This window comes from Sabethes cyaneus, chromosome 1, assembly GCF_943734655.1.
Source record: "Sabethes cyaneus chromosome 1, idSabCyanKW18_F2, whole genome shotgun sequence".
NCBI classification, from domain to species: domain Eukaryota; kingdom Metazoa; phylum Arthropoda; class Insecta; order Diptera; family Culicidae; genus Sabethes; species Sabethes cyaneus.
The window spans coordinates 51,766,724-51,786,103 of NC_071353.1; the positions used below are offsets into that span (position 1 = coordinate 51,766,724).

Sequence of the window (19,380 nt, forward strand, 5' to 3'; positions counted from 1 at the left end):
TTGCTTCTATAATTATATTGATGTCATTATAGACGCAAAACAAATATTTTTCGTTGGTGGCAATTTTATGGCCACGGCCTTATAAAGGGTTAAGATCTTTTGGTAAATGCCGTGTCTATTTTTATCGGTGTATGATTCCAGCTTATTTCAGTGAAAGGGGCACGCAGAGGGAATTTCGAAGCTCGACCCAAGGGGTTTCCAACAGCAATGATTACTACGCACCTTCGAAAAAAGTTACTTTTGATTACCCTACTGATTACCTCTGATTACCAGTAATCAATCTCTAGTGATTACTATATATTAATCATGATTACCAATGATTACTTAAGATTATCATTGATTACTCTACTGATTACCATTGATTACCTAATTAATTCGTAAATGATTACAAAAGTAATCTCTGATTACTACGCACTTTTACGCCTTTCTGGAAACCCCTTGCCTCGACCCTAATAGAGTTCTGAATTGAGAGACTGGCCATAAGGTTTTGCAAGGTGACGTCACGAATGAACCGGAATGAACTCAATTCACCCATTTGACATCCACTCGTGGTTTGTTTACTATTTGTTAGGCGAACGCGATATGCATAAATTGGAGTTAAACGTTTTAAAAGCGAATTATTCAGCAGTGTCGCCCTCCAAACTACTCGGAATGGCAGTTTTTGTGCTTTTCTGACTTGCCGTTAAGACCTTAAGCAATATTCAGTTTTAACTTGTTAACCCATGTTCCAAGTCCATGTAAACAAACCACTGATAGACGTCAAAGAAGTGAGGTTATGCTCGCCCGTGCAAAACCTTATTGGGCGTGATAAGTGCATGTCTTGCAATGACATTTTTTGGTGCTAGTTCATGGGCGTAGCGACGGGGGTGGGTTTTGGGGGTTCAAACCCCCCCCCCCCCCCGGAGAAAAATTGTTCTACACTTTCAAGCTTGAAATTTCACAGCCATCAGCTTAGAGCAGAGGCCGACATCACTTTCAATTGCAAATTGTCACTCGACAATGAAACAATGAAGCTTCGGTTTCAACTGAAGCAACACCGCTTCATTTCAAAGCTGGCTTCAATCTGCGTTAGTAAAACAGGTTTCACGTCAGCATGACGATCGGTTTTGATGTTTCATTTTCACTTTCCTACCAAACATTCAGTAGAAGGTCAGTAACTTTTAACGCGAATGAATTGAATTTGTGTAACATTTCCTGCAATATAAGGCATGTAATATTTAACCTAGTCACCATCGACAAATCGTGTTCGTTCCTGAATTTCAGTTGTCACTTGAAACAGTCACCAACTTCAGCTGGCGCTTGCTGGAAACATTCTGTTCGGCAAATAATGCCGGTCTCTTCATGTATGATGCGAAGGTAAGAGAAAGTTAGCGTCTTTTATTTGTTTCGACTATGCCGGGTCCTGGTTTAAAACACAAAAAAGTTTGCGGGGCTGGTTGTACGATCTTCGTCGTCGTCGTTAGCAGCTTAGAGCTGGGGCGTTTCGTGCTGTTGCGTCATTCAACTCGATCTTGGGTTATTCGTCGCCCATTTCCCAGGTGTTTCTGAAATTGTAGTCCACCGTCCACGAGGGTGCGTATGTCCTCAGTGCGCATTGTCAAATCCCTAAAAACTATCGGTCCAGAAAGGGGTTCATACCACAGAGAACAGATTAACAGGCTAGAATGAAGTAATCGATTTTTTGTGTGTAAAATCTGTCGGTAGCGCCCCCCAGAAATAGTTTGCTAAACGCGTCAAAAAATATCCATGTACCTTTATCAATATTTCTTTGTGCTGGAGTTGCATAGTTGCGACGGCAGCGACATCAAGATTTAGTTTGCCACTTATTGCTCGAGGGGTGCTCTACTGAAGGATTACTCGTAGATTACATAAAAACCTTTTACACACTAATATTTGAAAGAAATCGCCTGTACAGATTTTCGTCAAAATACACAGATTAAACAGATTTTTGAGCTTTTGCATGAGAGTGAAAGAGACGGAAATAGTCAGCAAAATGACTCTCTATCTCTCTCACTCACATTGTTTTGCATTGGAAAGATTTTGGCGCAGATATTTTTCCTCGCCGTACAGATTATCAGATTTTTCCAACAAAAAATACAGAACAAGAGCAACATTTCAAATAGGCCGAAGTCAAAACTGACAGTTTCGAGAAAATCGATGTTGAAACTTGAGCATCATTTTTTAACTCCTTATTTAATATAAACAGTGTTGCTTAGAATTGAATGTCACATTATGATGCAAAAACATAATAGTTTAATGTGTAATGCAACAACTAGCAGAAAAAAACATTGATTTACTTTGTAATTTGCAAAAATATGCGTTTGGCCGTTTTCGGAGATCATTCGGTAATACGACTTTTTCATAAGGCTGATTTGATTATCAATTGTTGATGGGGCCTTTGACTTGAGGCTTTTATTTACTGTCAGTGGTGATATGATTTTGGTGTTGGGCCGGTTTTTAGACAGCGTTTCGCGTTTGGCCTTTTTTTATCACGTTGTTTTGAAGCGCAATGGCTAGAAAAGGTTAAAAATTCGTAACTGGGATACCGATCAGCTTTATTATTTCTACTAGAAAAGTTGGGGTTTAATTTCATCGGCAAATCTGCCACCGTTGAACAGGTTTGTGAAGTGGGACGTGTTACCCGTGAGGTGCGGCAGTGCGGCAGTCGCTATTGGTAGTGTGAAGCAGCAGCAGTTCATTCATTTAGCATTTCTAACTCACCACAGCGTGCAAGTGCATCACGCCTTGGCAGTTCAGCGATAGTAAATGTCTCGGGCGCGCAACTTACGAACTCTGTCCGGTTCCTCCACAGGTGATATATATATATATATATATATATATATATATATATATATATATATATATATATATATATATACAGCGAAATAGCTTTTTTCGTGTGAGCCGAAAAGTAACTTAAATTTTTGTTGCCGCGCAGGCTTAAGTACTAAACATGTCGTGTCTGTGAATGCCCGTGTTATTTATGCAGGTAGCATCGTATTGTTTTTTTAGGTCGTCCGTCGAGTCTCTCGCGCAATTGTACGGCGGGGATCATCTTCGCAGCAGCAACTGCAGAACTGGCTGTTTCTAAAATATTTAATTTGCCCTGTTAACAATTGATTACCAATGGAAATTCAAAAATTGTGTATTTATTACTTACTAAACGTACTTAACCGGAGATGGCCAGTGATTATTCGCCACTATGCGTAGAAATCCCACAACAAAAATAGGGCCGAATGCAAAACAAAACACTAACTGCGTATCCAGCTTTTTACGCGCTATAATGGTGGACGCTATAAATTGTGTTCGTAATATGCGAACAATCTTTTTGACAACTCTGCATACATCAAATCTGACACTCTTCTCTTGCAACACTACCGTGCTCTTTCTTTCGTTTACGCCAAAGAAGGAAAGCAAAAATGTGCGTGATGTAAACAAAACTATTGCTCTCCTTCTTTTGTGTAAACGAAAGAAAGAGCAACACTGCCGTACAGGAGAAGAGTGCCCAGTTTTGATGGATGCAGAGTTGTCAAAAAGATTGTTCGCATATTACGAACACAATTTACAGCGTCCGCCATTATAGCGCGTAAAAAGCTGGATAGGCTTTTTCATACAGAAGGGCCAAAGCACAAAATGAAAACTTTGTTGCCAGTTTTCACATAAGGCTTTTTCAAATTGGCTTTTTAAGACTCATAAAGTTTTCAAATCGCTATGATGTTTGGTATTATTATAGATACTTAAAAAAGCTTTAAATATAACCAAAAAGCCAGTTTTTTTATATTTTGCACTTGGGCCCTATTGAAATGTCCCAGATAACACAAAATCGTAATAGAAAGTTCACATTAAATCGTTTTCATGTCAATTTCATATTGGAGTTGTCTAATGATTAGAGTATGTCAAATCGAAGTGAACAATAAGTTGTTTTGCAGTCGTGCGTGTCTTCATATACAATTCATGACTGTGAATTATAAAGCAGGATAGACAATTGCAATATTTGATTATATCTATGTCATATATTCAGGAGTATTTAGTCGCGTGTTATAAAAACTGCGCAAAATAGAATTACAAATACTTGTCAAAATTTTCGCACGTATATCGCCTCCACTTTGGTACATATATGCTCTTATATGGCGTGAAATATAACTTTTTCGTTCAGATATGATTTTGTATATCTCAGTTGCAATCGAGATATATAAACCAAATGGTTTACTGGGGTTGCTCTTGAAGTGTCTCGCAGTCTCGCTGGTTTAATTCGCTATGTAAGCACAAATCGATCTCTTGTACTCTCATGGAACTGCCATATGGAAAGTTTGTGAAGATTTGGTGCAAAGTTTTGTCTATCCTTTTCACTCTTTAACAAACCTGTGCACAGACTTCACAAATAGAACAAACTTGGGAAGGTGGCAGCACCGTTTCGCGCACATAGCGAATGATGACAAGTTCTCGCGAGCTACTGAGTTGCCATGGCCAGTCTCTCAATTCAGAACTCTACTCACAATCGCTGTTCGCTCTTCGCTGTCATCGCACAGTAGCTAATCGACATCTTGAGATATTAGTCATTTCTTTTTGTGGGCCATTAGTTTCGTGTTTGTTCAAAAAAGAAATTTTCACTCAAGTGAATAAATAATTTGTTTAATAGGTCAGCCATTAGTCTAAGTCATGCAATAGTAACGGTTAAACTCAATAGACATCGAATGGAGAATAGTGATGGAAAGTGCTCAGATATGCAGTGGAAGAATATTGAAAAATCGATTTTTTTGGTGAACCTTGCGAGCAAAAGGTCAAAATCAAGATTACGTTATTCTACAACAGTGAATAACGTGAAAAAATATGATCGAAACGAATAGTCTATCAAGAGAAAATTGTGCATTAGGCTTTATTTAATGGGATGGAAATATGACTAATTAGGGGCGTAGCACTAATTGAAGTATGCTTTAGTAGCTCCCGTAATACCCTGCTGGTATCTGGCTGACCACTAGCAGTGTTGCCTGATAACAATTTTCAATGATTTAATTTCTTGTCTAATAGTTTTGATAATCTTGCTTGTTTTACCAAGTTGGATTGCTGTTTAGGGGATAGTCATAAGAAAAAATATAATCAGTTTTCTAGTAGGTTCATTGCAGACAATATAGAAAAGCTGCTGACAGTCAGTTGTGATTGATGAGGTAACAAAAATGAGGTGACGAAGCACACCTGCGCGAATCTGCTTCCACATAACTATTGCAGGGTCCCTGTTGAATGGCCATGACAGATACACATTACTGCAGAAGTGCACTGCATTTTAATTATACTGATGATATACTGCTCGTACTATGTCGGTAATGTATTTGCATAATTCACACAACAAACGTTGATCGATACCTTTTTATCATAATACATACGTATTTATATGTTAGACTGAGGATTACCTGATAATCAATGTTCAATACTTTTTTGTAAAGCTTGTGGCTTGTTATCGCGAGGAGTTGCGCTAAACGTAAATTAAACACTGCTTAGTAAATCACGGCAGGAGAAGTCGTGATTAAGTAGATTACAAATGAGAATCCCTTAAGACCGGTTTCCTCTATCAGGTGATGGGTATGTTACGCTCGTGTCTGAGTAAAGATATTCCTGATTTATGTAGTTATTTGAAGGTGATTTGCAGTGTTACAGTGTATTTATAATACTGGTCAAGTAAAGAGGGGTTAGATAATGGAAATGTTCTTATGTCATTATATACTAGCTGCATTTGCCTAGTTAGATCCAAGTACGCCGAAGAGCAGTTGTGTAAAATTAACCGGAAAAGCTACATACCGTCTTTCTGTTTCCGAGCACAGATCGTTGGCTTATTGTTGTTAGGTTACTACTTATTGTTGTTAGGTTATTAGGTAATGAGAATCGCTCAAATAATTGACGGTTGATTTTGTTTTTCAAGTTCAGTCAATCTCTCCCAGCAATTTTGTCATCAAAATCGTTAAAGTGTTGAGTTTGTCATTTTTTGTGAATATTCGAGCTTACCTTATAACTAAAATGCTTATAAGATTTTTTTAATTACCTTCTAGCGCTCCTGCACGAACAGTCTATAGGCGCCCATCCCGGTTACCACCATGGGTTCGCTATTCCGCAGTGAAGAGATGACCTTGTGTCAGCTCTTCCTCCAAAGTGAAGCTGCCTACGCTTGTGTGTCGGAGTTGGGAGAACTGGGACTGGTTCAATTCCGTGATGTATGTACTTGCTGAGTGCGGCTGAATTAAGTTTTGTTAATGGATTTATTTTGCCGTTTCCTATTGACAGCTCAACCCGGATGTGAACGCCTTCCAGCGCAAGTTCGTGAATGAAGTTCGCCGGTGCGATGAGATGGAACGCAAGCTGCGCTATCTGGAGAAGGAAATTAAAAAGGATGGCATTCCCATGTTGGATACCGGCGAGAGTCCGGAAGCTCCCCAGCCGAGGGAGATGATCGATCTGGAAGCCACTTTTGAGAAGTTGGAAAATGAGTTGCGTGAGGTCAACCAGAACGCTGAAGCTTTGAAACGCAACTTCCTGGAGTTGACTGAGCTAAAGCATATCTTACGCAAGACCCAAGTTTTCTTCGACGAGGTAAGTCACTTGGTTCCTGTGTATTGAGTTTTCAATGATTGCATTTTTTTCTTGTATATAAAACATATCGATCGAGTGATTTTTGTGAGTCATCATACATTATTTTGTTTTCTTCCGTTTGTAAACATTCTTTTCCGTTCCGCATTCGGAAGGTACAACCATTATTTAAAGAATCGCGTGTCGCCCAACTACTATTTGGGATTAAATGAGACGTTAGATTGCATGCCATTCTTATAATATTAACACTAAATATAAGCGGAGATGATTATTTTTTGCTTGATTTGTGTATTGATTGTAAGACTACAGGTAAAAAAAGAGCAGAAAATGGTCATTGATTAGAGTAATGATTTGCGCTACCAACTAATTCAACTCTTCATATTTGAATAACCTTATAAACACTTTTGCTTGACTTCAAAAGAGTATTGCTCATATTATAACCAATTTCATTACATCAATTATTGCTGCTGCCTGATCTGAGTCTGCGAATGTTTGCACGTGGTTGAAGTACAATTCCAAACAACACCAACCGACCGAATAACAATGACTGGAGTTAAACTAATCCTTTCCTTGCGAAAATAACTAGAAAACACTTTCACTAACCATATTTCTCTGTAATGTTGGTGCTTAACATCTCTACCATGGGTAAGATAAGTAGTAAGGTAGTGTATTACGCAATATCCCACTCCCTCGAATATCCGCCGCCGTCGGTTAGGCAGGTAACAAATCTATGTTTGTATGTTTAGAGCAATAGAGCATACGATACTTTCAAATCGTATAGTGAGTGCTAATAAGGATGGGTCATGTATCATTTTTTAACCCCGCTTTTTTGCTATTTTTTATGTGTATGTAATTCACCGTTATTCTTTTCGCTGGCGGAACTCACAGCTGTGCATTCCGACTTGTCAGTTTTCCGGTTTTTTCCTCTATTTGATAACTGATTAACACCCGGTTGCGAATTTATTGGGTGCTAATTTTACCGCGTGATTATCTTTTCTTATCGCTTATGCGATAAATGTCAGTGACTTGATTTTTTTAACAGAGTTTTTTCATGGAGTTTGAAATGGCGCCAATCCAGCGCATTTGTTGAACTTATCGAGGCCACATGTATCGTTATTTCTTTTGCGACCATATCATATTTGTTATTCTTGTTAATATAAAATTTGTCTCGATGAATCCAAGCTAATCATGATATATGAAGGGTAATTTAGGTTCTCGGAGTTAAGAGTAGCACAGCTTTCTTGGTAGCTACCCATTTTTATTACCCTTTGCTTTAGAAATTAATTCAGAATTAGGCAGTGAACAGCCCACTAAGTCCGACGAAACGCTTAAGGTTGAGTTTTATAGTGGACTGACACTGTCAGTCCTGTTTTGTAAAATTAATAATGCAAGCAACATTCTGAATTAATATTGGTATATTTACTGTATTGCATAAACACATAATTATTGAAGTATGCTGAAATTATATTAAAATTAATTTAAACATTGTGTTCAGCTCATATAAATGACAAGCGCGTTTCTTCGCTACTATAGTAAAAAATTTTGTTTAAAAATTTTGCATTCAAGCCTGCGGACATTAATATCCTAATAAACGCGAGCTAGGTTTACTGAACACTTGAACAAACTGCTTCCGGTTTTGGCAATGTTGCGGAAATTTAACATATAACCAATGGAAAAACTTTCCAATATCCGCAAGTATTCAAAAACGTATGCATTGTGTCTGGAGCTGTACGCTTTGTGTTCAGCAGAGCTTCAACTTTTCTAGATGGAAGGTTTTGCATCCAACGTTACATAGCTTCCAGGCAAATCTCATCTGACCAAGTGAGATTCGTTAATTCAAAACTAAAATCATCCAAATCTTAATCCAAATCAAAATAAAACGGCCTCAGGATTGATAGGAGATGCGAAAACTTCAAAAATCAAAACAATCATGTATAGAGATTATTACATTTGGAGTTAGGGTTTCATAAAATAGGTAAAATAACAGGTAGAAAAGCTTGATATCATCTACATCAATGTCTAACAAAAAACAACGCTTCACAGCAAGATAATGTGTTCTCCAAACCATACGATATATCATCTAAATATTGAACAATCCTATCGCAATGCACCAATGTACGTACTAATCATTTCGAATTCGTCCCCATTTCCCAAACGAACCAAACGTTTCTACGATCCGCATTATCATCCAATTTCACTTTCGGTTGTTGTGTTGTGTGATAAAATAAACCATCAAAATTTCGAAATTTTCCAAAAATCAAACGAAAATGAACAACTTCCACACGCAAACACTCAAGCAACAGGCAGCGCCCGCAATCGGTGTACGTAATAAGTCACGAAACCGCTATCAACAGATGGCGGATTCGCACAGGGAAGAGGAACAGGTTAATCTACTCGGTGAGGAGGGCATTCGAGCTGGTGGTGCCGGGGCACAGGGACAAAACCTAAAACTAGGGTAAATATTAAACCTTGATATTTTTGTTTTGTTTTAAATTTAACACTACTTTTCAATCTGGCTATGTATCATTTGTCGTATCCTAGTTTTACACACAAGCGCATTTCATGATAACATAGATTGTTTAGCAGTTGTTCGATATCTAATGGAGCAGGTTCTGATTTATGTAATTCTAATAATGACATGTTTTTATGATGTTTTTTTATTTTGATATATTTTTTTATATAACGCTTCCTCTATTAAAAAAAGTTATAATTTTTTAAGTCTCTTTATTTCGCTCTACTATCTTCTGTTGCTTCGAAGAAACACTACGAACGTTTTCCGGAGTTCAACCCAAACTACAGCAGACAGTTAAGGCAAGCTTATGTAACGTGTTTGGATTTGCTTCTGTTCTGGCGTAATACTTGTTAAATTGGTTGCAGTTTCTGTGCAATTGTCTAAAAGAAGAATTAGCTAATGTATGGTCTAGCACAAACACTAGAGGCAATAATTAAATGAATTTAAACTTTTAAAAATGCACCTTTATGACGCTATGTGTTCTGTGTTTATGTACATAATTATCTGTATCTCATTAGTTTCTTTTGTCAAAAAATGAAACCAGTACGAAAGAATTCTAAATGAATTGATTAAAAACGTATATACATATATATTCCTTCGTGAGTTCAATACTAAACAAGTGGTAAGTTCTATTGTTTTGTGTCTATTGAATGTTTAATAAAACGGAAATCTTCATCAAGTAGGTTTAGTAAAATGGGTTTTCATATGACATGTATGCAGAGAGATTTTGGTCGTGCGAACTGCAATAAAAATTGATTCACTAGGAGTGAAAAGATATTTCCAACTATGTTTCCAGGTTCAGGTTATTCACTTGGCATTCTTGTTACAAGTCCACCCCGCCACAACTTCAGTGTTTCATTTGCTTGTCTATATCTGTAAATTTGTACGTCTGATACATTACTTGGTAAATATGCCAGGGCCATAGGGGAGAGTAGTCAACAGTGAGACAACAGGAACAGTGAGTCAACGGGAACAGCTACCTCATAAAACACCTAAGATCCACCATATTTTGGTGCAAAGTGAAGTTTGTGAACCTACATCGCATAATGTAGTTTGAGAAAAATTTGTTGATTTTTTAATATATTTTTCAATAAAAATCAGTTTCTTCAAAGTAAATTCTTTTGCAATCATTTTCAAGTGATTTTCAACAACAAAATACATACTAAATTAAAATTAAAATTACTGCATGGCATCACCTAGCAATAAGAGGTAATATTTGAAAAAATATGACAATCGAATTGTTTGCTAACTGCGCTAGTTCACCACTTTTCATAAAACATTCCTATTGGCAACGGTGAGACACAGAGACGTGGGTGACACTGAGACATTGCTTTCGCCATGCAAATTTTTTTGTGTTCAATTGCAAATTAATTCATAGGAGTTGACTGTAAATGAATTCTGAAGTATAAGTTAAAAGTCAGATGTCCAAGATTTTTGTTTTATATGAGTATAAATGTTTATCTGAAAATAATCGGAATTTTCAATCATATCCAACATGTATGCTTTATAGACACAATAAACAGCACGACCTCTAAACTATTCTTTATTACCCAAAAATATGGTCTACGTTTAATTCAAATAGGTGTCTCAGTAGGCAATACCCGTTGTCTCACTCTTCCCATCTACTGAGGAACAGTGAGCGAAAAATATACCTTCACTTTTGTGGTTAAAACTAATTTAGCTTATTAGCAAAACGACTGAAACTTTTTTTCAGACAACTAGAAGGATATATCTTTCAAATGGACTGAAGAGTTCATTGATAGCTATCACCAAAAAATTTTAATTTTTTTTGGAAAAAAGTGTCTCACTGTAGACGTTCCTCCTCTATTCAATCTTCGAGCGGGATTGATCGCTGGATTTTACGTTCGAAAATGCTAAAAGTTCAGTGATCGGTCGTTTTGAACGACCAGCTTCATGGTCGTAGGGCGTTATCAGGAGAATTAGTGTCTTATAGACTGATAGATAGAGATTTCTGCGGAATTGCATTACGGAACCTTAGCAGGTTACGCAATCTGTCTCTTTGTCTGACGAATTTCTCGTCGCACGTCATTTAATGTATTCAGAAAAATTATTTTCGGCGACTCCTTCAAAAGTATTCCCATCTATCGTCATCACAGCAATAACATCCGAAGGGCTGGCGCACTCTCTTCCGGTACTTCGTTTTGGCAGAGATTATGATGAGCCCGACTCTCGCAATTTCTATCTTGAGTGATCTAATACCCTCTTTCATCACACTCCGGTTAACGCCAATGATGTCGGTACCATCCGAAAATGGAAATTTTACACAATTTGTGGACCATCCCGAAGGTAGTTTTTCATCAGCTTAGGTTGATCCGATGGATTACATCATTTAGTTGTCCACTCGAATCGTGACTTCCAAAAATTGGGTAAGTATGCCGCCCTTTCGAACTCTTTTGTCGAGCTCCTTCAGCTCTTTATTACCTCATCTGATTTTCATTCATCAGTGCAGCAGAATGTTTCCACACCCGATCTGTCGGTAATCTGTTTCCCTCTGACGACGTTAATCGCTTTATCATGTTCTTCACGTCGTGCTTGTAAAAGCAATCCACCGTTTTTGCGCCAACACGTTTGCAAAACTGGCGTTTTTGTCGGCTATGGATTCTCTTTTCGGCAGCTTTAACATCTTGATATTTGCCCCTACTGCAACGCGTCACCGCTGTTTGAGTTCTGGAACAGGTCGTCTTATTCGTTACTCGCCTGAACTTTATGTCGAACGACTCGTTCGATACAGCTGCTCTTGTCGCGTCCGCACTTCTTGCACTGTGTTGCTGATTGTACCGTGAATACGTTGTACGTGAAACCTCCAGTGTTCGATAAATCCACTCCATACTAATAACCGGTGGATACATCTCGATTAATATTTTGAAAATAGAGATCCAAAGCGAAGTTTGATCCCCTGAAAGAACGCACTCTAATGTCTGAAATCTCTAAATTTTTACAACGTGCAAAGTAAGTGCTACAGATAGACACAGCCCATTCTGATGTGATAGGCTTTGAAGCCATTGATATCATGCCCTGGAAACTCTCCTTATGTCTGCTCGAGGAGGTCGAAAAATTCCTTCTTCACGTCGGTGCGCACACATTGATTAGACTGCAGGTAAAACCCTTAATTCTCAACAGGCATACAGGGTAACTAATAGGTTTCCATCTAATGTCACGTTCCATCTGTTTTCCAAGTATATAGTACAAAATGGATGAGTTTTTGCTCTATCATCGCCACTGTAGTATGTGCATTTGATTGAAATGTTCGGAGGATCTCCACTTTCGGTCAGCACAACTCTTGGATGGCTGCCGCCTCCGAATGTTAGGACTCAATTTGAACCATAGTGGCTAAGCCTGTTCGAGGCGAATTCTAACATTTCAAGAACAGAGTTTCCAATTTCGGTCGTCTAGATCTGTGTCGATTATTCCTTTTCGTATTCTCAAAAAGGCTGCTATCATCGGAAACACCGAAATCGGTTGCCTGATCCGGGTCAGACGCTCTTGTAAAGCGCCCCTAATATTGGTAGACAGTCGCAGTCGCACGGTCCCTGTTCGCAGTTCGCATACGACCAAAGCTCTCGCCGCAACACACTCGATTGTCCGAGGTGAGCTACTGAATAAAGATGAAAGTTTCGCAACAGAAGTTTAAAGTGGGCGACAAGTTCTAGAATTTTCTTTTCTTTCGTAAGCGTGTTAGAAACCCATAGAAATTGACCGACGGAAGCTAAACTTTTGGTGTACGAAACAAATTTTTGAAAATTTCTCGGAAGTTCCGTTACATATATTTTTATATAGAGTTTTATGTTGTGGACAAATAAAAAGATTCTTTATCGGGTAAAATTTGAATTAAACCGCATTTAAAATAAAAAAGCACTGTTTTGCTAATATGATCCCCCGCACGCACTTTTTTATGGTATCGATCTTTATGTGTTTGCATGCGAGTACTTTATATGTGTCTCATACTTTATAATTAATGGTTAAGCTATTTGTGATGAATTAGTGTTTAAACTAACAAGACTAATTACGAGCGGAGAACAAAGTTCGGGCCTTTAGTCTTGCCGTTATACTCAGCAAACAATACTAAAACTAATAGTAAGAACGCTAGTTTTAAATAATGGTATGTATTTAACGTCGCATACTCGCTCCAAATTTCACTTTTCATTTTTGTTTGTTTGGAACAATTACATTACTATCTCTATCTCTTTCTATAACGATACATCCTGATTAAGCGTGAACCATTCTGGAAGTATACTGTTTACAGCAATCGCTCTTCCATCTAAGATTTTGTTAGCTATCGTAAAACTTCATTACTACGTGTGTATTGTTGGTTTATGACTATGTGTCCTAATTTTTCTGTTCTATATACATTCCGCTCATCGTTCGAACTATATTCAATGAATTCATTACAAAAAAATCGACAACAAACACGAGCAGCAAGAGGGTGGCATGCATACCACTGAATCGATGACCCGAGCGTTGATCACCGACGAATCACGCACCGGAAAAGCGATGGGTCCTGTTCAACTGGGGTAGGTTTGTTAATTCGGTCGTTTCAGTTTCAAGATAAAACTGTTTTTTTTCCTTAGTTTTCTCACAATCTTTTCCCTTATTTTCTTTTCCAAATCATCCGTTTTGGCATTGGTTTTCTAATAAAATATTATCAACAAGTGCTCTCAACTGGGATTGTTACTGTTAAGGAACTTTGTTGATAAAATTCAAATTTCATACCTCCACTGCCTCCATCTATAACTATCTACATCTTAAACTATCTATTCTATGCTATTAAGGAATTGCCTTTTCATTAACAAACTACTAATTCTCAACCGCAGTTTTCTGGAAAAGTCACAAGAACCAGAAGAGTACCTGCCATGGTCAGTAGCTAAATGAACACTAAACAACTACTAATCATTCTAGAACTATGCTCACGCACACTGAACGAAACATGAAAAATTGACACTACCATCAATTGGATCATTTGTGTGTTTTATATCGAATGTTAAAAAAACTGTTCCCAAATTTTCTCATAATGTTTCGTTTCTGTTTTTTTACAACTTCGTAGCTTTATAGTAGTCAAGTAACTAGTAGTAGTCATTTGTCCTGTCCTAGTGGCACACGTTTTCATAATATTGCTTTTCTTCACCGGTTGTATGTTTTGGATTGTCTGCACAATCACTTATTGAACATAGTAGGTAGAATTCCTAACTTTGCTTCATTTCCTTTGTAATGCATTTAATAAAAAAGTGTAAGTTATTTTTGTGTTTCAACCTTTCTCTGTCTGTGCCACTTTTCTCAGCAAAAGCAACGTAGGGTATTTAAAAAAGTGCATTTTTAAGAGAGAAAAAAGCGATTGTTCAACTACATTTTAAGAGCACCGTTATTTTGAATAAGCAAGAATTTCAGCAAGGCTCTGGCCTATTCAAGTAACAGTTTTATAAAGTTCACATTACTGTTTGCTGATTTTATCCATTATTATATTTACATAAATCATCTAACAGTTCCATTTAGTCAATCGAAAGACCTAGTTTCAGTTTGCTGTCCGCTTAGCGAGCCTTAGATGAATTTTAGATCTGAAACTTGGTCGCTGCTAATACTTGATAATATGTTGTAACATTTCTTCTGTTTGTCGGTTTATTCTGTTATGAAACCATTCCTCTTTATATGATTTTAATCGGTTACACTCTTTGTGATTCAAATTGCAACATCAATCGGAAACAAACAGCTTCGTTGCTGGAGTAATCCTGCGTGAGCGTTTACCAGCCTTCGAGCGGATGTTATGGCGCGCATGCCGTGGTAACGTGTTTCTTCGCCAGGCTATGATAGAGTCACCGCTAGAGGATCCATCAAACGTAAATAACTACTGCGATGTATCTAAAAAGTACCAATTACAATGTATATTTACTTGATTTTCAGGGTGATAAGGTCTACAAATCGGTGTTCATAATTTTTTTCCAAGGTGACCAGCTAAAGACACGCGTTAAGAAGATTTGCGAAGGGTTCCGCGCCACGCTGTACCCCTGCCCAGAGGCTCCCACCGATCGGCGTGAAATGGCAATGGGCGTTATGACGCGTATCGAGGATTTAAACACTGTTTTGGGGCAAACCCAGGATCATCGCCATCGTGTGCTGGTTGCGGCCGCCAAAAATCTTAAAAACTGGTTCGTAAAGGTTCGCAAAATTAAAGCCATCTATCATACATTGAATTTGTTCAATTTGGACGTCACGCAGAAGTGTTTGATTGCGGAGTGCTGGGTTCCGTTGTTGGACATGGAAACAATACAGATTGCTTTGCGTCGCGGAACGGAACGTTCTGGTTCGTCAGTTCCACCGATTTTGAATCGTATGGAAACTTTTGAAGATCCACCGACTTATAATCGAACAAATAAATTCACGAACGCCTTCCAGGCGTTAATTAACGCCTATGGTGTCGCCAGCTATCGTGAAATGAATCCGGCTCCGTACACTATCATAACGTTCCCTTTTCTATTTGCGGTGATGTTTGGTGATTTGGGACACGGTGCAATTATGGCTCTCTTCGGCTTATGGATGGTCCTGAAGGAAAAACCATTGGCCGCTAAGAAAACCGACAATGAAATTTGGAATATTTTCTTCGGAGGACGTTACATAATATTTCTGATGGGTGTATTTTCAATGTACACTGGCTTTGTGTATAATGACATCTTTTCGAAATCATTGAACGTTTTTGGATCTTCCTGGAGCATTAATTATAACACTTCTACTGTGATGACTAACAAAGCGCTACAGTTGAATCCGGGTAAGGACTACTCTGGAACACCTTACCCAATCGGTGTGGATCCTGTTTGGCAAGTTTCGGATAACAAAATTATTTTCTTGAATGCTTACAAGATGAAAATTTCCATCATCTTTGGCGTTATCCATATGTTGTTTGGTGTATTCGTCGGTCTGTTCAATCATCGTTATTTCAAAAACAAGCTGGCCATCTACTGTGAATTCATTCCACAAGTTATCTTTCTGGTGTTCCTGTTCTTCTATATGACGCTGTTGATGTTCATCAAGTGGACAAAATATTCTGCTGATAGTGCAACGGATGATTTATCTCCCGGGTGCGCACCGTCTATTCTGATTACATTCATCAACATGGTTCTCTTTAAACCTCCGCAAAAGGGTTATTGTAACCCGTATATGTTTGGCGGCCAAGCAGGATTGCAAAAGTTTTTGGTCGTTATTGCATTACTGTGTGTGCCATGGATGCTTTTGGCGAAACCGATCATGATTATGCGCAGTCGCAAGCAAGCAGCGGTGAGTATAGCTTGGTAGATTGAAAATTAAATTTTTGATCATATAACAAACGCTTGTTTTCAGCATCAACCAATTGCGCCATACAGTAATGAGAATGGTGACGCCGAAGGTGGATTGAATCAGCACAATGCGGTCCAGGGAGATGGAACACAGCAAGCAGCAGGAGCTGCAGCAGGCGGTGGTGGTGGTGCTGGTCATGGTCACGAAAATGAAGAAATGTCCGAAATCTTCATCCATCAAGGTATTCACACCATCGAGTATGTCCTGGGTTCAGTCTCTCACACCGCCTCGTACCTACGTTTGTGGGCCCTTTCGCTTGCCCATGCTCGTAAGTCATGATGTAGATAGTAAATGGAGTGTGCAATGTTCTATTATTGTTTTTTTTCAACTCTCTAGAGCTGGCTGAAGTCTTATGGAACATGGTCTTAAAGAATGGTCTGCAACAGGGCGGATGGATCGGTGGAATTGCTCTCTGGATGATCTTTGCTGTTTGGGCTGTACTTACCGTTGGCATTTTGGTACTTATGGAAGGACTGTCTGCTTTCCTTCATACTCTTCGTTTGCACTGGTACGAAACGGCGACTCATTTTGCAGTCCAAAATGTGTTATTCATTTCTTTTCTATTTTTAGGGTTGAATTCCAAAGTAAATTTTATGCTGGTCTTGGATATGCATTCCAACCATTTTCATTTGAGATGATTTTGGAATCCAGTTCGAATTCAACTGAAGATTAAGATGCTTTACCCATTCTGATTGTAATTGATGCATGGATTTATCCATCAACTTTAACTCGAAATATATATTGTAATTGAATAATAGTAATTAACACCTGAGTATTCTGGTATGATGCATACATTTTGTCTAACAACAATATTACATGTAAACTAACATCGCGAAATATATTCAGATTATAAATAATACAAGTTATAAAACCACAAATCATACTAACCCGTCTAAATGTAATAGAACAAAGTTTGCATAACTGGAAGTTGAATAATAGTAAATATTCATGTGTACTCCGAAATTTCAATACAGAATTGACAATTACATTTGAATATTTGAATAAAAATTACATAGTTGTGTAGTATAACTTAGAGGCAACCGCATCTGGCTGTAATTATTTTATCCGAAAATACCGGCATAGATTGGAATAGGTATATGAGTATTGGCAGGGACACCTCTGTTAAGTGAGAGTTTTTACAAAAAATCTGATATAGCCTAACATTAAGCCTAATTGCATTTGTATATGCATGAAGAAGCTATCTTGTATGTTCGCCATGTCATCTTTCAACATCTACGCCAGAATAATTATCCGACAGCATTGATCAACAGACTGCTAAACCGTATTCAAAATCGCATCGAAACTCCTCAGCCAGAACCACCACCGCTCCAATCCGATGAAGCTGCCGGTACAGAAATCGAACAGCATATCCCATCACAGCTAACCACTGCACCGTCCAGCCAAAAACAATACACGTATCGCGCAATTCCGTATATCCCTCAACTCAGCACAGGAATAAACAAAACCTTCCAAGCCAGCTATCCTAACGTAAAACTTGCCAGCAAACCGATAAAAACGACAAAACACCTGCTACCACCTGTAAAAGATCCAGTACCACCGTTGCAGCAGTCCCAAGTAATTTACAGCATCCCGTGTGCCGACTGCGAGAAGTGCTACATTGGAATGACGAGAAATCAGCTGAAAACCCGTCTCAGTGGACACAAATCTAATATAAGCAAACATGCTAGACTAGTAGAAACGAACACAGAAGCAGCTAAACTAGGTGACAGAACAGCTTTAATTGACCATATGATACAACACCAACACAATTTCGATGTAAGCAAAACTAAAATAATTGACCGCAGTTATCGAACCACAGCTCTTCCAATACTTGAGATGTGTCACATTACTAACACTCCCAACACTGTTAATTATCGTAGCGATGTAGACAATTTGAGCAGTACGTACGCTGGCATCTTACATACCATCAAAAACAATAAGCAATCGAAAAGAGCACAGCAAAGTCTACCGTCTCCTATACAACTCTCATGAGTGTCTATCATAGTCCACAACCCTAATAGCCCTGTTTCAGCTCACCGCAGTTGATCGATTTTTGCGCACCATTTTTTAAAAACTATTCAGTTGTGCACTATGGTCAAAAGGTTTAGGTGTGTACATTATTTTGTCACCAAACCAATGCAATTGGAGCTGTATAAATTCGAACTTCCTTCCGTTGGCAATCAACGATTAGACAAGAAAACGTAACCGTAGTGAGTAGAAGTCAAAAAATATGTTTTTATGTTCAATGTGTTAAAGTTATATCCTGTTATTATAATAAATAAACTATTGCAGTTACCTTTGAAAAAGGCCTAAACCAAAGGCCGAAACGTCAGGCAGTATAAAAAAGCCGTTTTCAATATAAAACTGACTGGAAAGCCGAAAATCCGCAATACAATTAAGCCTAATATTCAGCGAATTGAGCTTAAATTGAGTTAATTTGACAAACACTAATCGAATTGAATAAAAGAAAATAGGTGTTAAAATTGGTTTCGTGTTACGTTGTATGTTGGAATTTTGGCTGGGATTGACTGTTACAGCCAATAGGATCGAGTCTCTTTGAAACGCGACGAGGGTTGAGACAAGCGGTTGGCTTATCTTGCATGATTTTTAACATCGTTTTTGAGGGGGTGATCCAACGAGTGAGCAACTAGGAGGATTGGACTAAAAATAAATGCGTCGAGGACCAAATGCATGAATTACCCGGACGGTAATCGTTGACGGCAACGAACTAGAAGTGGTACATGTGTTCCTATATTTGGTATTGTTGGTGGCCGCGGACAACAATACAAGTTAGGAGATCCAGCGGCACATTCAAGCAGGAAATCGAGTTTACTTTGCTCTTCGCTACAATCAAGAAGCTTTCATTAGCACATGATGCTGACAATGTATAAAACCCTTATTAGACCGGTAGATATTCACGGAGGGCATAAGCGTCCTTGTCTTGTTTGAGC

At 38.3% G+C, this 19,380-nt stretch overlaps 1 protein-coding gene across 3 annotated transcripts; it reads left to right on the forward strand.

The window, feature by feature from the left end:
- The first annotated feature begins 4,525 nt into the window (after positions 1 to 4,525).
- LOC128732914 (V-type proton ATPase 116 kDa subunit a 1) lies at positions 4,526 to 17,466 on the forward strand. 3 transcript variants are annotated; one of them, XM_053826361.1, is made up of 9 exons: positions 4,526 to 4,639; positions 6,042 to 6,203; positions 6,274 to 6,579; positions 8,874 to 9,031; positions 14,811 to 14,937; positions 15,002 to 16,369; positions 16,433 to 16,697; positions 16,766 to 16,937; positions 17,000 to 17,466. In XM_053826361.1, exons 2-9 carry the CDS (start codon positions 6,087 to 6,089, stop codon positions 17,100 to 17,102), a joined length of 2,616 nt encoding a protein of 871 aa, XP_053682336.1. In that variant the 5' UTR covers positions 4,526 to 4,639; positions 6,042 to 6,086; the 3' UTR covers positions 17,103 to 17,466. The 3 variants fall into 3 exon arrangements, with proteins under 3 accessions (XP_053682336.1, XP_053682337.1, XP_053682338.1); XM_053826362.1 differs by having other exon boundaries at positions 8,880 to 9,031; XM_053826363.1 differs by lacking the exon at positions 8,874 to 9,031 and adding an exon at positions 13,526 to 13,620.
- The last annotated feature ends 1,914 nt before the right edge of the window (positions 17,467 to 19,380 follow it).